Source organism: Coturnix japonica, chromosome 2 (assembly GCF_054131305.1).
Source record: "Coturnix japonica strain WE chromosome 2, WE-NBRP24, whole genome shotgun sequence".
Classification (NCBI taxonomy): domain Eukaryota; kingdom Metazoa; phylum Chordata; class Aves; order Galliformes; family Phasianidae; genus Coturnix; species Coturnix japonica.
This window is the reverse complement of record NC_140664.1, coordinates 42,964,817-42,981,544: the sequence shown is the minus strand read 5'-3', so window position 1 is coordinate 42,981,544 and position 16,728 is coordinate 42,964,817. Positions and strand designations below refer to the sequence as shown.

The following is a 16,728-nucleotide window of genomic DNA, read 5'->3' as shown; positions in this document are numbered from 1 at the left end:
CGTACATCACCATTATCTCACTCAGTGCAGGGCCCTCTACATCTACTTGCCATCATTTTCATTGCTTTTTACCAAGCAACCTGTAGAAGAAATGTTTTTCCTACAAGCCCTCCCCCCTCTTTCCTCTGGTCAGCATCTGCTCGCAGCAGATTTACACAATTCTTCTCATATTCATAAAACGTGGAATCACAAGATATGAGAACTTCTTTTAAGGAAGGTTAAGGAATCATTCAGAAAAGAGGTAACCAGTTACAGAAGGTGGAAAAGCACTACAAAAACCAACCCAGCCTGGTGAACGACCTGGCTTACAAGGCCTTCTCTTTTGCTCTAGATATTGCTCTGTACAAGTATACGAATATCATAAAGTATATATAATCACATTTATGTATTATTTCCCCTCTCAATAGGGGTTCAGAAGTTAACAGAAGGGGTTCAAAGCAGGTCAGAGTAACCCCATTTGTTTTGCAATTTGGCAACTCTGCAAGCGATTCTAGATCTGAAAGGTCATCTTTAGTGTGCTTCATTCACAGCTCTGGAAGTTGCTGATATTGCCAATACCTCCGTATAGAGGAACTTTCTGAAATTACATCATCTCCTTCTGCTGATCTGCGTTTCCCATCCCTGAGACCTTCCGAGGGCAATACAGTTGCATGCTGTCCCTACCGGCCCACTCTTCTGCAGACCTCAGTGGATTACCCAGGGATGCACGTGCTGTTTGGTCAGCCTTTTCCTTCTGAACATTCGCTGGGTTCCTTCCCCTCAAACAAGTGGGCTTTCTGTACCAGAAAGGATGAAGCATCTCTACAGCAGAACTTTTGCAAGCACAAAGCACGCTGTAATTATAAATATAGGTTACAACAGGCCAGGAGAATAAGGAAATAAAAAATCTGGGATGATCTTTACTCTTCTACATCAAACAGTAACTAAATATTTCCCAGTCTCCCAGGCACTGAGATACAAACGTACTTTGTGCTGGAACCCATCGCAGGCTCTGAATGCTCAGAACCGTGTATAAACTGCAGTCAGGAGAAAACACCATGACAGTCGTTTTCAGAAGAGTCCTTCCATAAATTACTTTATTTCTCATTAAATGAGCACAGAGTCATTACCATATTAATAACAGATATGTTTATTATTACATATCCATCAGTGCGGCTTTCAATACCACTTGAAACATGCAAATCGTCCTAAGGACGAATCAGTTTTCCAGTGCTTCTTATTTAATACACAACTGCAAAGCCATTATAAATTACTGAGGAGGTATTCGGTTAAGAAATAATATAAAATAAAACCATACTGCCCATATAACCATGAATGCATTCCTGCTACAAAGCAAGAGGCCGACAGCATTTACTGACATTCCTGAATTACCCGAAGCTTTTATGTTATATGCTTTTTGTTTTTATTCCCGTTGCCCGCACGTTTCTTGCCTTATAAACCAGACCCAGTCTTTCTTTGTAAGAGGAATTCCCATTCAAAGATGGTATTTAATTTAGAAAATGCATCCAGCATCTACAATACTTCAACCAAACCAAGTTCAGCAAAACCCACTGATAACGCAACAGGTCTTTTCAGAGGTTTCCTTTCTTTAGTTTTTATATTTCTACAATTATTGACATGGCAATCATACAGTTAACACAAATTAAGGCACTAAAACGACAACGTAAAACCCAGTAAAAGTGTTCTAAGAATAATTTACATTACAAACAGTGCATACATGTTTGTTAACTTAATGTAGGTTATCTCTTGAATTTGTAAAGCAGTACAGTATTCAATTACAGACATGATGTACCCCAAAATATGCTTCCAAACTCGGTTCTTTTTCCTGTTAGTTTCTAATGCCTCTAATAGTAAAATAATTCAGTATGGCTTGGCAAAAATGCATAGATTAAAGGCAATTACTTGGCTTTCCCCCCCTTTACAAACCTGCTGAATCGGTATTTTGAAAAGCGTAATGTAAAGATATTTAACCCTTTGATCCATTCCATAGTGGGTGATCAGCAGTAAGGCTGTTAAGAACTCTGCAGTGAAGGCACTGAAGTTCAAGTGATAAGGCTTCGTCTGTAAGCTAGTTCTGCAGTCTTCAAGAGCACAACTGTTGAGTCCTGAAAGCAATTGCAGTCCTTCTCATGGAGAAACCCTCCTCCTCTACTCAGTCTCATATGCTCATCTTGATATAAATATCCCCTTCCAAGGGTAAACAGTCCTCTTCTTTCACTGATATGAAGAAAGTTGGCTGCGTTTCATTGTGATTTACAGGCTTTTTTTTCTTTTTATAACCAAAAAAAGGCAGCACCTTTTTTTTTTATACACCTAGCTAAGCTTTATTTGCTTTAACTTGCATTACACAGTAATAATTAATCTAATCTACCTTTAGGCAAACCCGCAATTAAACACCCTCAGTGTGCTTTTGTGCCAAAGCAAGGAGGAGACAGTAATAGCAATCTTAACCCTGAAGCCTGTGATAGTTATGTTGGAAGGAACAACAGCCCATCTGCACTGCTCTGTGTGGTTAAAAAGCCATTTTTCAGACCGCATCCCATGAGATTCCATTAAGCACTGTACACGTGGTTAGCTGCAACAAAGGAAAAGAACGGTTAATACCAAGTGTTAAAAATCTGCTTTGTAACATTTATGCATGTTTGTTCAGAACTTCAGAGAAGAAAATGTGTTACTTTTTTTCCAATTGACACGTACAATAATAAGAACGTACCTACACAACCTTCCCAACTGCTCTTCACTTCTGACCACGTGAAGTGAACACAGACATCAGACATGATAACATTACTGCAGCTTTACCAGTAAACCATTCCGAGCAGACAAGCGTTCTTGTGGCAAACATAAGGTGACCTTCGTCCCCTCACAGGGCTAGGAAAGGCTTCTGTAGGGCTAAGAGCACGCGCATGCAGTTGCCAAAGCTCATCTGATGCACGGGAGGTCTGTTTGAAACATGCATTACTTCACGGGGTGCCCAAGTCCAAGTACGCTGCGTATAAATCAGCCTGCTGTAAACTAGGAAGTGTAGTTTCAGATCTAGAAGCAGTACTGCAACTTCTGGCTAACTCATCATGAAGTTACAATCCATATTTCTTAGTGACTAAGTTATTAAAGAATAGGACTAAGAAGTAACTTATGTTTGAAGTTCCTTTAAAGGGTCTGATGCAGTTCTCCACAATATCACTGCCCACCACTGACAAAGAAAGCCAGATGAGACCTAAATGAAATATTCTTAAATGTTTTTAAGGATGTAATAAAGTCTGTATCCATCAGTGAAACCAGACTGTGCCGTACCACTTGCCAAGAGAATTCCACATATTTAGCAAAAGCCACGATACAGAGATCCCATGGGAATCACCATTGCTTCCCTTCTCCCCTCCCAAAGTGAAGAGGTCAGGGTCAGAACTGCAAGGTGCAGTGTTGATTTCAGGGAAGCCAATCTAACTCATTGCTACCTGAAAGGACTAACAGTTTCCCACTTCCACCTTCCTGACTCCAGAGAAGCACCCCACTCTCCTACCCACCTTCCTTCAGCTCAGTCACCGCACTTCCCAGGGGGCTGATTCCACTCACCAGCTCAGTGAACCAAGGCTACGGCTTTTTGACATTCAGGACACTGAACTGTGAACCTTTGTTCAAAGGACCAAAAAGGATCATTTCAAGTACCTACCCAGGAGCAACAACAGGAGAACAGGGAAGGAAGACTGAAAAAGGAACATCCTCCTCTTACAGTGGAAACAGGCTGCTGGGTTAGCTCAGATAGCGTCCAATCCCAGCTAAGTGCTCGGCATGCAACACCTTCTATATGTTTATGTAACTACATAAACATCAGGTGCACGAGAAGCGTACTTTCCTTAAGCAGGGAATTCTTCACAGCAGTCACTAACTGCTTCATGGTCAGCAGTAGCATCAAACGTGTCTGAGAGTTAGAAAACCATCCACAACAAAACAGCTCAGAACAAGTTCCTATCTCATCTTTTTCTAATACTTACACGATCGGTATCTTTTCCTCATCTGCTCACATTGTCTCCAAGCCACGCAAGCCCCATTTTGTTGCAGTTAACCCAGTGTCAGCTGTCTCCCGCTGTGCTGCAAAGCCGCCCAAGCAGCTCCTCAAGCACCAGTGAGCTGTGTGGGCTCCCCAGCTGCCTCCTGCATACATCTCACACACAGCACAGCAGGCTGGCAGCACACACGTACCTAGCGCTCTCGCTGGCCAACAGCTGTGCCTCTCTAAATTGCTTATGCTCAATATTCCTCTTCCTCCATACTTGGTGCCTATAATATGCAGCGGTAAAACAGAGGCATGCTGTAGATTCATTACATGTTCTGAGAAACTATTTGCATGTTAAGAATAAGGAAGAAACAAAATTTCTAAGGTCAAATATCAATTACATCAACAAGTTTGGTGAGGGATTCAGGCCAAACTCTTGGAGAGTCAAACAACTGTTATCTGTTTGATTCACACATCGCAGCCCGCGCTCCAAGATGCTGAAAAGAGCAGGATATCATGTAAGTATTCATTTCTGAGTTGTGAGAATGTGAAATAAAGGAAGGGTGCTTTGCATGGGCAACGTCTGGCAGCACAGGGGAAGAACAAATATACTCAAATAACAGGGAATGATTTCTAAAATGTACCGTCAAGATCATTTAAGTGTTGTTTCAGATTATCCCAATTAATATAGTTAAAAGATGCACGCAAATAGCATATTACAGTAATTCTTTCCAATTCCATTTCAACCTTTAAAGAGAAACCAATTATGATACGTTCCAGGAAGACAGTAAAAATGCACTTTTCTTTTACTGACATCATTCTTTAAGTTAAAGGCTGAGAAATGTCCCTTACAGATGGAAATGAAGCACAACCTGCAAATCTGACATCAGTTGATTATGTAAGAGCCCCTTTGTAGGAAGTCTCTCGTGGCAACTGAGGGGGTGGTTGGCAGCATAAGGAGCAGCTGAAGTTCTGCTCCAAAGGACCTGCTTACCCCACAGTGTACAAAAAGACAGACAGGAAACAAATAGGGCAGAGACACACATTTCAGAAAGGGAAAACTAACAGACACTAAATGAAAATGTTTTCTTTGCTTTTCTCCAGTTTTCTGACTGTTGGCCTAAAGTAATATCCCTGGTTAACGTTATCTTAAGTACCTTCCCTGAGCGTACCTGTAGCTCAGACTACAATCACCTATGGTTTAGTGCTGATTACAGTGACGAGAGAATCATCACTCTTTCTATCCTTTTTTACTGTATGCCTCTTATGGTGGTTGTTCCATAACATCGCAATGAGTCCTTGTGCATAGAAGTCTGCATTTAAACACATTTCATGCCAGGAACTTTTGTCAGTGCTTCCAAGTTGATGTCCTGCAATCCAGAATGACCCTTCCTTAGTTTCCACTTCAAACTGTCCACCTACTCAATTGTTCTTGGAAAAAGGAACATGCTATACTGTGTGAGGATGCAGATTATAAATAAATGTAATATGTCCTAGCATTAAAAAACTGGTATTTTAAACCTGGCACAGGTTAACACACAGGACCACAAATAGCTTTACTACCAACTCATAGGACAGGAGAAGAAGGGGAATGAGAGAGCAAGGAGAAACGATGAATTCTGTCTCTTCCTGCTTTCAGGATCTGAGCACAGGTTTAGACCACCCGCTCTACAGTCTTCACTATGGCATTATTTCATGATTTCCTCTTAAATAAGATTTTACAAACAGTTATCTATGGTTTTTAGTTAAAAAAAAGACTCACAGACTATGCAGTTTCTCACCTCGTTTTTCCAGAAGTATTTTTAACAGCTTTTCGGAATGACTGGTTTGCTGAGGATCTTGTAGACATTGTTCTAGGAGAAGCACGAACAAAAGTAGACGGTGGGTTCTTAGGGATCTTCTTTACTAAATGAGTCACCCATTTCTTCTGTTCATCTTGACAGGATGCCAGCAACAACATATCTCTTGCTGAAGTTACATCATAACTCACTGTAAGTAAAAGATGAATTCCTTATCAGAATGAGAAACACGACCTACCAGTTGTTCCACCAGAAAGAGCAACAGTACCAACGTGCACACCTGGAATGGTTCGTATTTTTATAAGACTACAACCAACAGGGGAAATTACAAATATTATTTCAATATTTGTTTCTTGACTTTAATACTCAAGTAATAAGAGAACTTGCACTGGTTTCAGGCTTATGCTAGAAAGCTGTGTGGATACCTGACTTTTGGAGCACGTATTCCAAATACTCCATTTCACAGGAGCACTGCAGGAACTCTACCCCCAATCTGTGAAGTGGCTGAAGAACCACTCTGCAAAGGTCAGCACAGCGTGGTGATGTGGTCACTGCATTGTTCCCAACACAGCCAACTATCAGCTGGCAGAAAAAATGCATCAGAAACCAGGTAGTGGATCCACACCTGGGCAAAACCCCTTGTGCTCTCACAGCTGAGCCACATTAGTTACACCAAAGGCCTCCCTACAGAGGCTTCTCAAAGCTGCCTCTTCATAAGCAGTACTGATACCTTTGCATGGTGCAATTAACTCCTCCTTTTTATCCAAGTGGTCTCTATGGCACTTCACATGGCATCTTCGACATTCCAGGGCAGCTGGGGGTTTGAAGACATGCCAAAGAGGTTTGGCACAGGCCTCGCAGTTGGCTGGAAAGTGGTATATTGTTGGAATAAATTCATGGCCTTTGTGATTTAGAAAGTTTGTCTTCTCTGCAGGCTGGACTGACTCTACCTCCACATCCTTCCTGCATTCCCCCTCATTAGCATACAGAATCTGAAAAAGGAACACTGCATGTTACTGTTGAAGCATTAAACATTTCTATACAATTTCTAAAATCACCAAATGTTTTCTCAAAAAGAACTGGAATGGGAAATGACAATTCACTTCCTTTTTACCTGGAATATTTTAGGAATTTCTTCAGTTTCTGCTCTATATACATCTCCTTGAGTCACAGGTCGGACATGGAACAGCTTACTACATTAAAAGAAAGACCAATCAGAAAATGTGACTATAATCAGATTGCTTTCAAGTTATTCCAAATCTCATTTATGCAAGCAAAATTACTTACTTCAAGGCTGCAATATGCTTTTAGGAATTCAACAACACCTTATAGATACTGATAACATACTGATAACCCTGGATGGAAGTACAGTTTTGCTTTTTTCCCCCCTTTGTCATGTTATCAATCAGACAATGCCAGAAGATCATAAGGATCAATCCAGGGCACAAAGCATTGAAAATGCTGTTAAAATTGAAACAAACATCATCCCACACTGGGGGAAGACATAAAGCCTATCCAGCCCAATGCTCTCTTTTCAACAGTAGCTATAACAGATGTTTATGAAAAGAGATTAAGAAACAGCTCAAAGAGAAAATAACGCTTTTCCTGTTTACATGCAAATAGCAGCTTAGGTGCACCCTGATTTGGTGATTCCTTCCAGACCCCTCTGTTTCTTAGTCACTGGTAGATTGCTTCATGCATTTTAAAGCCTTTTTTCAATTGTTTCTCTGTAAGGTCCCATAACCTTCAGCTGTTCAAACATCACAGCCAATCATGTAACCGTGATGCGCTTCCATGATATATGAAACATCTTTCCTTATGGACAACCAACATACAGTGGACACTATTTATTTTTTTTCTTTAATAGAAATGGTCTGGAAAACTTAGATATGCTCTAGGTTTGGTCAACACCAATCCATTCTCAGACTGCAAGAACAAGTTATGAGGCAAGAAGGTGAGACCTAAAATCAAAGAGCCTGTACCTTACTTTGGTGTGCCCCACAGATATCACAACCTGCTTTATAAAAAAGCTCTTTGAAATAACAGGACAAACCAGTCATTAAAGTACTGGGGGGGCTGTGCCACAACTTACCACCCATCCCAAACTTTAACCCGCATATATAAAAGGTAACACTAAATCATAAAAAGAGGTAGAACAGGTAGGTTCCACTGTTTCTGTCCCTGTCATAATAAGCCTCATCTCTTTTGATCTCTTTTGCAAAATCTGACTACAGAAAAACCCACACTATCCTGTGATTCAGTTTCTCTCTTTTAGTCGTAGCAATGCAAAAAAAACCAAACACCCAAAACACAGGATCTTCCATGAAAAATAACAACATTCTGTAATACAGGCAAAGGGCAAAGAGATATTTTCCAATTAGTACAGGAAATTCAGAGTTATTTATGGAATTTTGATTCCAAGCTGACAGATCTCTCATCAGCTTGAACACAGCGCTCTTTTGCTAACACAAAGCTAAGAATAACTGTACTTACTCGATGTCCAGTACCATGCATGGATTAGACTGGTCCTTGTCCTTTTCATCATTATAGAACAGTATCTTTTTACTGCTCACCACAACGTACTGGGAAAAGGCAAAAACAAGTTAAAATCGAATACTAAAAAGAAGCATTTATCCAGTTGTATTTTCCTAAGACCATGAAGAAGTCCTCATCCAGAGATATTCCTGACAGCTGTGCAACACCACAGCCACAGCGACTATGTACTGCCACAGCAGAACTCTACAGTGTCCTCAATGACTTTGGGAGTCTATCTTTATAGAACTCAAATTGCATTTGAGGCTGCAAAGTTGATATGAAAAATTACTCCAACCCTGAGCAGCTCCTAGAACACAGAGTATCACTTGTTGATACGTTGCAAACAACTCTGGAAGTCCAGAGACCTGCAGGACTCACTGGTGCTTTGCACCAAATAACTGGTAGCCTGAAGGAGTTAGCAACTGAGCTCAGAATCTACTTCCTATCTAATGGAGTAATATGACAAGGAGTCTTTTAGTGAAGAATCTGAGTTTATCTAAGTTTATAAATTTAATCATCCAAGGGTGAATAAATATACTAGAAGACACGTAGAGATGCCTACAAGATGTATTCTGTCAGAAAAAAAGGATGCAATATTTAAGATAATTAAGAGGAGAATAAAGTAATGTGTTTTGTGCCTAAGTGCTGCCAAAATCTGACAGTAAGCTGGATTAATCAATTCTAGAACAAGAGTCGGACAGCCTCAGATATTAAACAAAAATTCCTGATACATGTTGCATATCCATCCTCCTGTCACATCATTTTCTTTCTCTATAAAGCAATATATACACATTAGATTACTCTCACTTTTTTTTGCTTCTTAAATATGAGCTGTAAAACCAATTCCACCATTACTGCATGCCTAAAAACAAAGCAAAACAATGACGAAAACCCAACATTTTTTAAGGGAGTTGGGGAAGAAAAAAAAAAATCCATCTGTACCTGTTTCTTCCAGCCGTGCCGCTTTATGTTTCCCTTGTTTGGTATTGAAAGCCAACCTTCAAGCCTTGATTCTAGTTTGGAAAAAAAATCAAACCAGTGAGTAACTGTATATATATATGTTATTGTTTATATTAAATAATTATACATAGTAAAGCAAAATAACACAAAGCAAACTACTACTAGAAAGGAAAACTGTACTACATGCAGTAATAGGCAATTACCCATTCAGCAAAGCAGAATAAAAAGCACAGCTGAATAAAAAGAAGATATAAGCATTTACTTCATGCTCCGTCACAAGCTAATGCTTTATCATACAGTTACTGCAAAATAAAGTGAAGCTGCTTTCCTTGATGTCAACATTTAAACACAATGTACGCTGTTTGCAAAGGGTCAGGTCACAGAAAAGACTTGGCTTTGGAAGTGTATTACAGCTTAAATGGAGGACGAGTCAGAAATTTTCAACGTAAATGCCATTTAACTCTCATAGGGGATACATGAAAATGTTCAGCAGGAAGATGCAGCAAGTAAATCAGATCCACATTTCTCAAGGGAAAAAAAAAGAGTGCACAAGAGCAAGCAAAGCTACACCAGTGTTCAATTACTCACAGAAGATAAGCATAGGAGATAAATAAATAAGGAATGCAGGAAGAATCAACTAGATATAAGGAATAAGAGACAAGCATTTTATTTAGATTTTCAATGGACAGTTTTTCAAAAATTACTTTAAAATCATTTATTTTGCTATCATGAAATTACCAATTCAACAAATATACAGAAAGAGGTCACAAGAAAAACAAGCCTGCCTGCCTGACAGCCCCACCTGGCATTAAAACTACCTATGAAACAAACACAGCTTTCCAACATTATTCCTCCAGCATACGGACTACAAAGAAAAAAGATTTCAAAGGCAATAGAAAGATGTTATAAGTGAATTGGTTGACATTCTTTTCTGTCTACTATACATCTATTCTAGTGAGCAAATACTATTTGAATGAGAGAGAATTTCTGAACTATGAATAATAATGTACTGCAGTCAAAAATATTTTCTGAATGTGCTCCTTTTCAGCAACGGCTAACGTGAGACTGGAACTAAATGTACTCACAAAAGGGTAGATGAGCTATTTTGTTCCAGCCTTGCCACAAACATTCATCTTGAGTAACATTTACAGTGCTTTTTCATTTTCTTTGACAGAGTTAGCTAACAACTGCAAATGCCCATCTGGACATTTCACAAATATCTGATCCAGATGAATAATATTTATGAGTGTTCCGATTAAGTAATTATGAAAATATGAGCTACCCAAACTATGAAAAAGATTTTTCCAACTTTGTCTCTAAAAAGCAACAAGAAGAAGACGAAGTTAGGCTTGAAAATACCTGATTGGCCAGCTGGACCCAAACAGAGCATGAAGAAAAACATCTCTGAAAGCTACAACTGTTATACTTCTCTCTCAATGCATATTAGAAGACTGCAATTCAGATGAAAACAATCAATTCATAACAGGTTAAGTGTCCTACAATAGTAAGGAAATATTCCAACTGATTCAGAAAGGATTCTAACACTGGAGATATCAACTAAACAGGAGTCTATCTGAAGGCCAGTAACAAGCAGAAGATCGCAGCTCCAGTCCTGCTTGACATCTTTATTCTGTGATACAGATTGTTTTTGAGTGCACCTTCAGTAAATATGCTGACAGTACAAATCTGTGTGGAGTGGCAGACTCACCAGAGTGACACAAAGCCATCCAGGGGTCCCTGACAGGCTGAGGAGATGGGCTGACAAAAATCTCATGAAGTTAAAAAAGAAGAAGAGTAGAGTCCTGCACCTGGGCAGGAACAACCCCATAGACAAGGACATACAGGAAGGGCAGGACCTGGGGATCCAAATGGACACCAAGGCTCTGGAGCTTCCTCCCTGGATATCTTCAAAAGTCACCTGGACATGATGATGGATGATGAGGAACTTGCTCTCAGTGTCCTCATTTGAGCAGGGGCTTGACTACATGACCTCTAGAGGTCCCTTCCAACCTTAACCTTTCTATGATTCTGTTTATTTCCTCTTTTATGGCATAGGGTATGTACACTTTAAAGACTGGCTTTCTTTTCCTTATTAGAATGATAGTGTCATCCTCCTGTGCTCTCTGCTTGACTAACAAAAGTGTGAAGTATGATCATACTAACACCAAAATCTCAAATCACCAGAATTGCTTCTCATTTAGATACTGATCAATTGAGAGCCTCAATCAAACAAACCAACCCCAACACATTCTAAGGACAAAATCAAAACACATTTTAGAAACACACATGAAATGTCCTTGTAATATATATTAGAGGTCCTACCTGTATGAAATACTAACATCAGATGTACAACTGCAGTAAAAGTAAGAGGCATGTGGAAAGAAGAGGGCAAAAAATGAAGGGAAATGAAAGGTTGGTAAAGTAGAAATACAGAGGTCAGGAGTATAGAAGACAAAGGGAAAGACTGTAAGAAGCTCCAGTAATTATGACATTTTAATTAACAGTGATTGAGTTATAGCTGATTGATTTACCATGGCTTAGTAAATTTCTGCCCCCAAAATCAAAGTGACAGTCTGGACAAACAGAAGCTTAAAAATTTACAACTGCAAAGGGAAAACTGGAAACAATGCACCATCTGAGGCAGACAAAGAAGGATCATATTCCTACCTACAAACTTTCCCAGATCTAGCAGACAGTGTCACACTGACTTAATATTAATTTTAAGGAAACAGGGAAGATGTTACCAGATGGAGGCAAGCAACGAGGGTTTATTTTTTCCAGTATATTACAAAACAGCCATTTTGCTGAAAATGGTGAAGAAGGTGCTTACTATTCCTATCTAGGGCTATAGAAACATGAACATACTGATTACACTCTGCAAATAATGAGGGGTGGGAAATCACTAACTGGTGTTATCAGTGGCCCTCCAAATACAATGTCTGCAACTGAAACTCTACAGGAATTACCATCTTATATTTGGTATTCTTCGTTCCTGTCAGAATACCACACTCTGGTATGCATTATAGACATTTCCACAGTTTGGTGAGGTTTTTCCTTCCACACAGACAACTCTTGCTGCTTTTCATAGAAATGCTACATTACTACAACTAAAAGCAAGATCAAGGCAAGTTTGCATTCAAGATATAAAATGCAATCAAGACATCATGGAAATATGCTGGCCCTCTACTGGATTCACTCTACACTGCAAACTGTAGTTACTACACTCAAACACCAGCAGTGACAGCTATAAAGATACTCCTTCCACAAAAATGGAAGTTTACAGTAATACTGTGCCATAAAGCAGAGGTGTGATACAAGAAGGAATTAGGAGACTAAGTATGAGATGCTGAACCATGAAACTGAAAAATACACTTAAAAATAGAAGTAGAAATGTGACATGGAAAGACAGTAGGATGGTATTTTCAAGAAGGTAGTGACCTATTTGAAAGACTGGAAGACTGGACCTTCCAAAACTACACATATGCACAGACACACCTACTTCAAATACGCTTTCCTCTTACCTGAAAGATTTCCATCGATTTCATCTGGCTGTAGACTAGAAACGCTGCTAGAATCCATTCCTTGCTGGAGATCCAAAATTTTCCTTCGTAGTTGTTCTATGTCACTCTCTTTACTATCCAGCTGCATCTGTAGCTCATTCCTGTATGTTGACTCTTCTGCTAGTTGCTGTATTTGTATACACATACAATGTCACCATGGTATCAGAAATAAGGGAACAAAGTATTTAAAAACAACACCTTACTAGTTCTTTTTTCATGAAAATCTCTCAACACTTTTGATAGCATTGACATAAATTATTATTGTAAAAGTGTTCCTAAAGTCTAGGAAAAAAGTTTGTGATCAAATATACAGCAATGCATTGAAACAGAAAATGTTAATAGAACTTTCACCAACAAATTTAATCTTCCAGAGAAAAACTGTATGAATACTGTACTACACAATATTCAGCTTTCATAATGTACCAATCATCACATTCACAGTTACCAACTGAGAATGGGGAAATGAATGAGAACAAACACAGCTGCACTAAAATTCTGCAGTCTGATACATCAGCAACAGAACTCCTTTTCACAAGTGCACAAGGAGCTGCATGTTTTCCCTGGGCAGAGAACTTCATAATGTAACAAAAATGAAGGTTTTTTTACCGCTTGCATCTCATTAACCTCCTTCTGGTATTTCACCACCATCTGATTGTATTTCTCTTTTTCTTGATTAAGCTCCAATTGTAGCTTTCGGTTTTCCTTCTCTTTCTTCCTCAAATCCTGCATGCTTGCTTTCTTTCTATCTATTTTAAAATCTTTTCTATTCATTATCTCAGCCAGTTTGTTGACAGCCTGTTACAAGAAAGAGAAGGTAAGTCAGAAAAGTAACACACGAGAGCAAGTACCACATAAAGCTTCCAAGCTTATCTAGTTGGAGGATGTGCAAGTCCTCATGATCTAAGAACAGACTGGGAGAGGTGTACTTCAATTAATCATTGTAATTAATTCCAAAACTGAAAACATACCCCTGTGGGTACATTAAAACATGTACCTCAGTTAACGTATTTCTCACACTGACACCCAATTCAAATAGCCAAAATAGTGATAAGTGCTTGAAAAAGACAAACCCCTGCCCCATTCCAACTTCACCAATCATTTCCATCTGTCTTTAGAAAGTACTGATTTCCCAAAACCACAGAAATGCTGTTAGTTACTCACACTAGTAATAATCGCAAAAAGCACTCATAACCAATTTTACTTAAACTCTAAACATCAGGAATAGGTAGTACACATCATGATTAGCGTGAAATTAACAGAAATCTCAAGCACTACGAGCTAGTTGCACAAAAAACCCAAACAAGCTGAAATATATCTGGTATGCAACATCGTTTTAACTTTATCCAGTTACATAAAAGTTATACCTGTGTCTTCAGAGTTCTCTCAGTGTTGATACTCTTCTCATATTGCATTCTAATATTGTTTATTTCTTCCTCTTTTTTCAGCTTGTATTCTGTTAAAGTAAGATTCAACTTTGAGATTTTAGGACAAAGTAAGCATCCCTAAGCTTAATCACATAAAACTGTACCATTCTAATTTCCCCTTATTCCTATTGCAGCTCAGTTATTCCTGCCTGCTGAAGCTGAGGTTTTAATTGTTCTCAACAATAAAAAGGCAGCGAATGGGAATGGAACAAATATGGTAGAGAGTGGCAATTCACACGCTATTTCAACATGACACATTTTCTATCAAGTCACTCCACCACTATGGAAGACACACAGGAATACTTTTCCAGTGTCCAATTTTCATTTGCACACATACTTCACATTCATTTGTGCTTCATACCGGATGATTTAGAACTCCAAACATGACATACCTTCCTCCTGTTTCTTCATTTTTTCACTGATCTCTGTATTTTCTTTTGTTACTAAATCAACATCTTTGGTTAACGTGCTGTTAGTTTCTTCCAGCTAAATGAAAACAAATAGATTTTAAGACAAAGATCTTGACATATTTGTAAGATCATTTCCTTCAATATCCTTAATCTGTAACAGCCTTTTACTTGGAATGTCTTCAAGGGTCCATTAAAAAAAATTGCTTTCTTCTCAAAACTGAACTGTAAATATGGTACACTCCTTCTAAGCTGACTTGACATACCAGGAGGTCCGAGAATACAGCTGGTCTCACTAAGTGTCTTTTGAAAAATCCTCTTTACAAAATTGAAAATACTCTAGAGCAAATTGTTAAAAATCCAATCAAAAATAGATTGCAGTCAATGAATATGGTGGTTCACCATTAATTTTGTGGCACTTCAGGAAAAAGAAAGTACCCAGAGACCAGATCCAACGGATGCAGAAAGAAAAGCTGCAGACAGATGACAGAATCCCAGCATTCAAGGCTGGAGAAGATTCAGTGAAACAGCTGCTAAATAACTGATATTTATAGTGAAAAACAGGTATAAATCAGTACAAAAAAAAAACCCTAAATTTTGTCTGAGTCAAAGTATATAGAGGTACATCATTAAACAGGATTGGAAAAAAACTGTAAAGAAAAACCATTATGCTTTAACGCACAATCAAGATCACTTGGCTAGCTACTGAACAAGTAAACATTAAAAACAATATCAGAGTATTTGAAACCAGGAAGAACACTGAGTAGAAGGTGCTTTTTCTATGCCTGGGTAAAAAGTCTGAACATTTTAAAGAAACTTTTCCATTTTTAAATGTCAGAGCTTTTCAGAGGGCACAAACTGTTGGTGTAATTAACATTACTTTCATTGCCTTCATATAGAGTTCTAATGTGTGGCAACACTAACAGAACACTTTAATTGATCCAAGATGAGCTGTTATGGTCACTTTTCCACTTGCAGGATTCTTAGGAGCATCTGTATACATGATGTCAAATGAGAAAACAGTGATAAAATAGCAATAGATATATATGATAGATATAGATATATATGGATTGCTCTTTAAAAACTCTCAGTTAACAACTTTTATAAGCACACTCAACAGCTATGCTATAGAGTATCTTCAAAAACTGCAAGGGGAGAAGGGGTTCTTTTAAATAAATAGCTTAGCAGAGGCAAAAATCTCAAGATTTCCAAGTATATATAGATATTTTTTAAGATTAAGAAGTTTCACAGTAAGTTTCTACAGTACACCATCAAAACAAGTTTTTCAAAAACATATACATTGAGCAATGACAGGAAGTGTCTGGAAAACGCTTAATAACTGAATTATAGACATTGGCTTGATGTATACACAGCATGAGCTCATCCCAGATTCTCACCGTCTACATTCCTTTGTTAGTTCAGATGATGGGATTTAAATACTCTAATTGTCTGAGCTCAAAACTCAGATATCTAAATAATCATTAATTATGCCCACAAGACTCTACAAATAAGAATAAAAAGATTTTCCTTTCGGCTTGGAGGACATATTTAGTTAATAATTAGTCATATGATTTACCCTTCTTATGATGCTGTCTTTATCTGTTATTTCTTGCCTATGTCGTGATGCTGCTTTTTTGCTCTCCTGACTCAATTCAAAATACTGCTCTTCAAGAAGTGCCCGTGCCAACTGTTCCGACTCAGCTTTGGTTTCAGCTAAATCCAGCTGCGTAGTGAGTGTTTCTCTGTAAAAAGAGACATTAAGATTTTGCTTTGCTCTGCAAAGCATTCTGTATTTTCAGGAAAAACAAACAGACCCAAATTATACCATTCAGTCAGTTATCATTATCTTAGCTACCTAACAACAAGAATTAGATTTTAAAACAATGCTCTGTGTGCTTTCTTACTTTGAAGACAGCGTATCACAACTAACAAAATGTTGAATTAACATAACTGGTTTGGCTTTAAGTAATCGGGGTACGCTGAAGTCAGAATTTAAAGTATTTTCATTATCTTTTCCTTCAATTATTCTCTTGGAGATGGAAATACTTTAAG

At 38.4% G+C, this 16,728-nt stretch overlaps 1 protein-coding gene across 5 annotated transcripts in view; it reads right to left on the bottom strand.

Annotated features, from left to right (window-relative positions):
* Positions 1-1,047: 1,047 nt before the first annotated feature.
* ROCK1 (Rho associated coiled-coil containing protein kinase 1) overlaps positions 1,048-16,728 on the bottom strand; it is a 67,893-nt gene continuing 52,212 nt past the window's right edge. For 2 of the 5 annotated variants that reach the window (XM_085539612.1, XM_085539613.1), the window contains 13 exons: positions 16,253-16,418; positions 14,662-14,755; positions 14,210-14,298; positions 13,452-13,640; positions 12,807-12,972; positions 9,268-9,338; positions 8,284-8,372; positions 6,905-6,983; positions 6,521-6,782; positions 5,773-5,980; positions 4,393-4,488; positions 4,198-4,275; positions 2,298-2,575 (listed from right to left, as the gene is read on the bottom strand). In XM_085539612.1, the coding sequence (XP_085395738.1) occupies positions 2,572-2,575; positions 4,198-4,275; positions 4,393-4,488; positions 5,773-5,980; positions 6,521-6,782; positions 6,905-6,983; positions 8,284-8,372; positions 9,268-9,338; positions 12,807-12,972; positions 13,452-13,640; positions 14,210-14,298; positions 14,662-14,755; positions 16,253-16,418 (1,591 nt within the window). In that variant the 3' untranslated portion in view covers positions 2,298-2,571. Of the gene's footprint in view, positions 2,576-4,197; positions 4,276-4,392; positions 4,489-5,772; positions 5,981-6,520; positions 6,783-6,904; positions 6,984-8,283; positions 8,373-9,267; positions 9,339-12,806; positions 12,973-13,451; positions 13,641-14,209; positions 14,299-14,661; positions 14,756-16,252; positions 16,419-16,728 lie in introns of all 5 variants that reach the window. The other 3 variants (XM_015855292.3, XM_015855291.3, XR_014943409.1) reach the window with 3 other exon arrangements.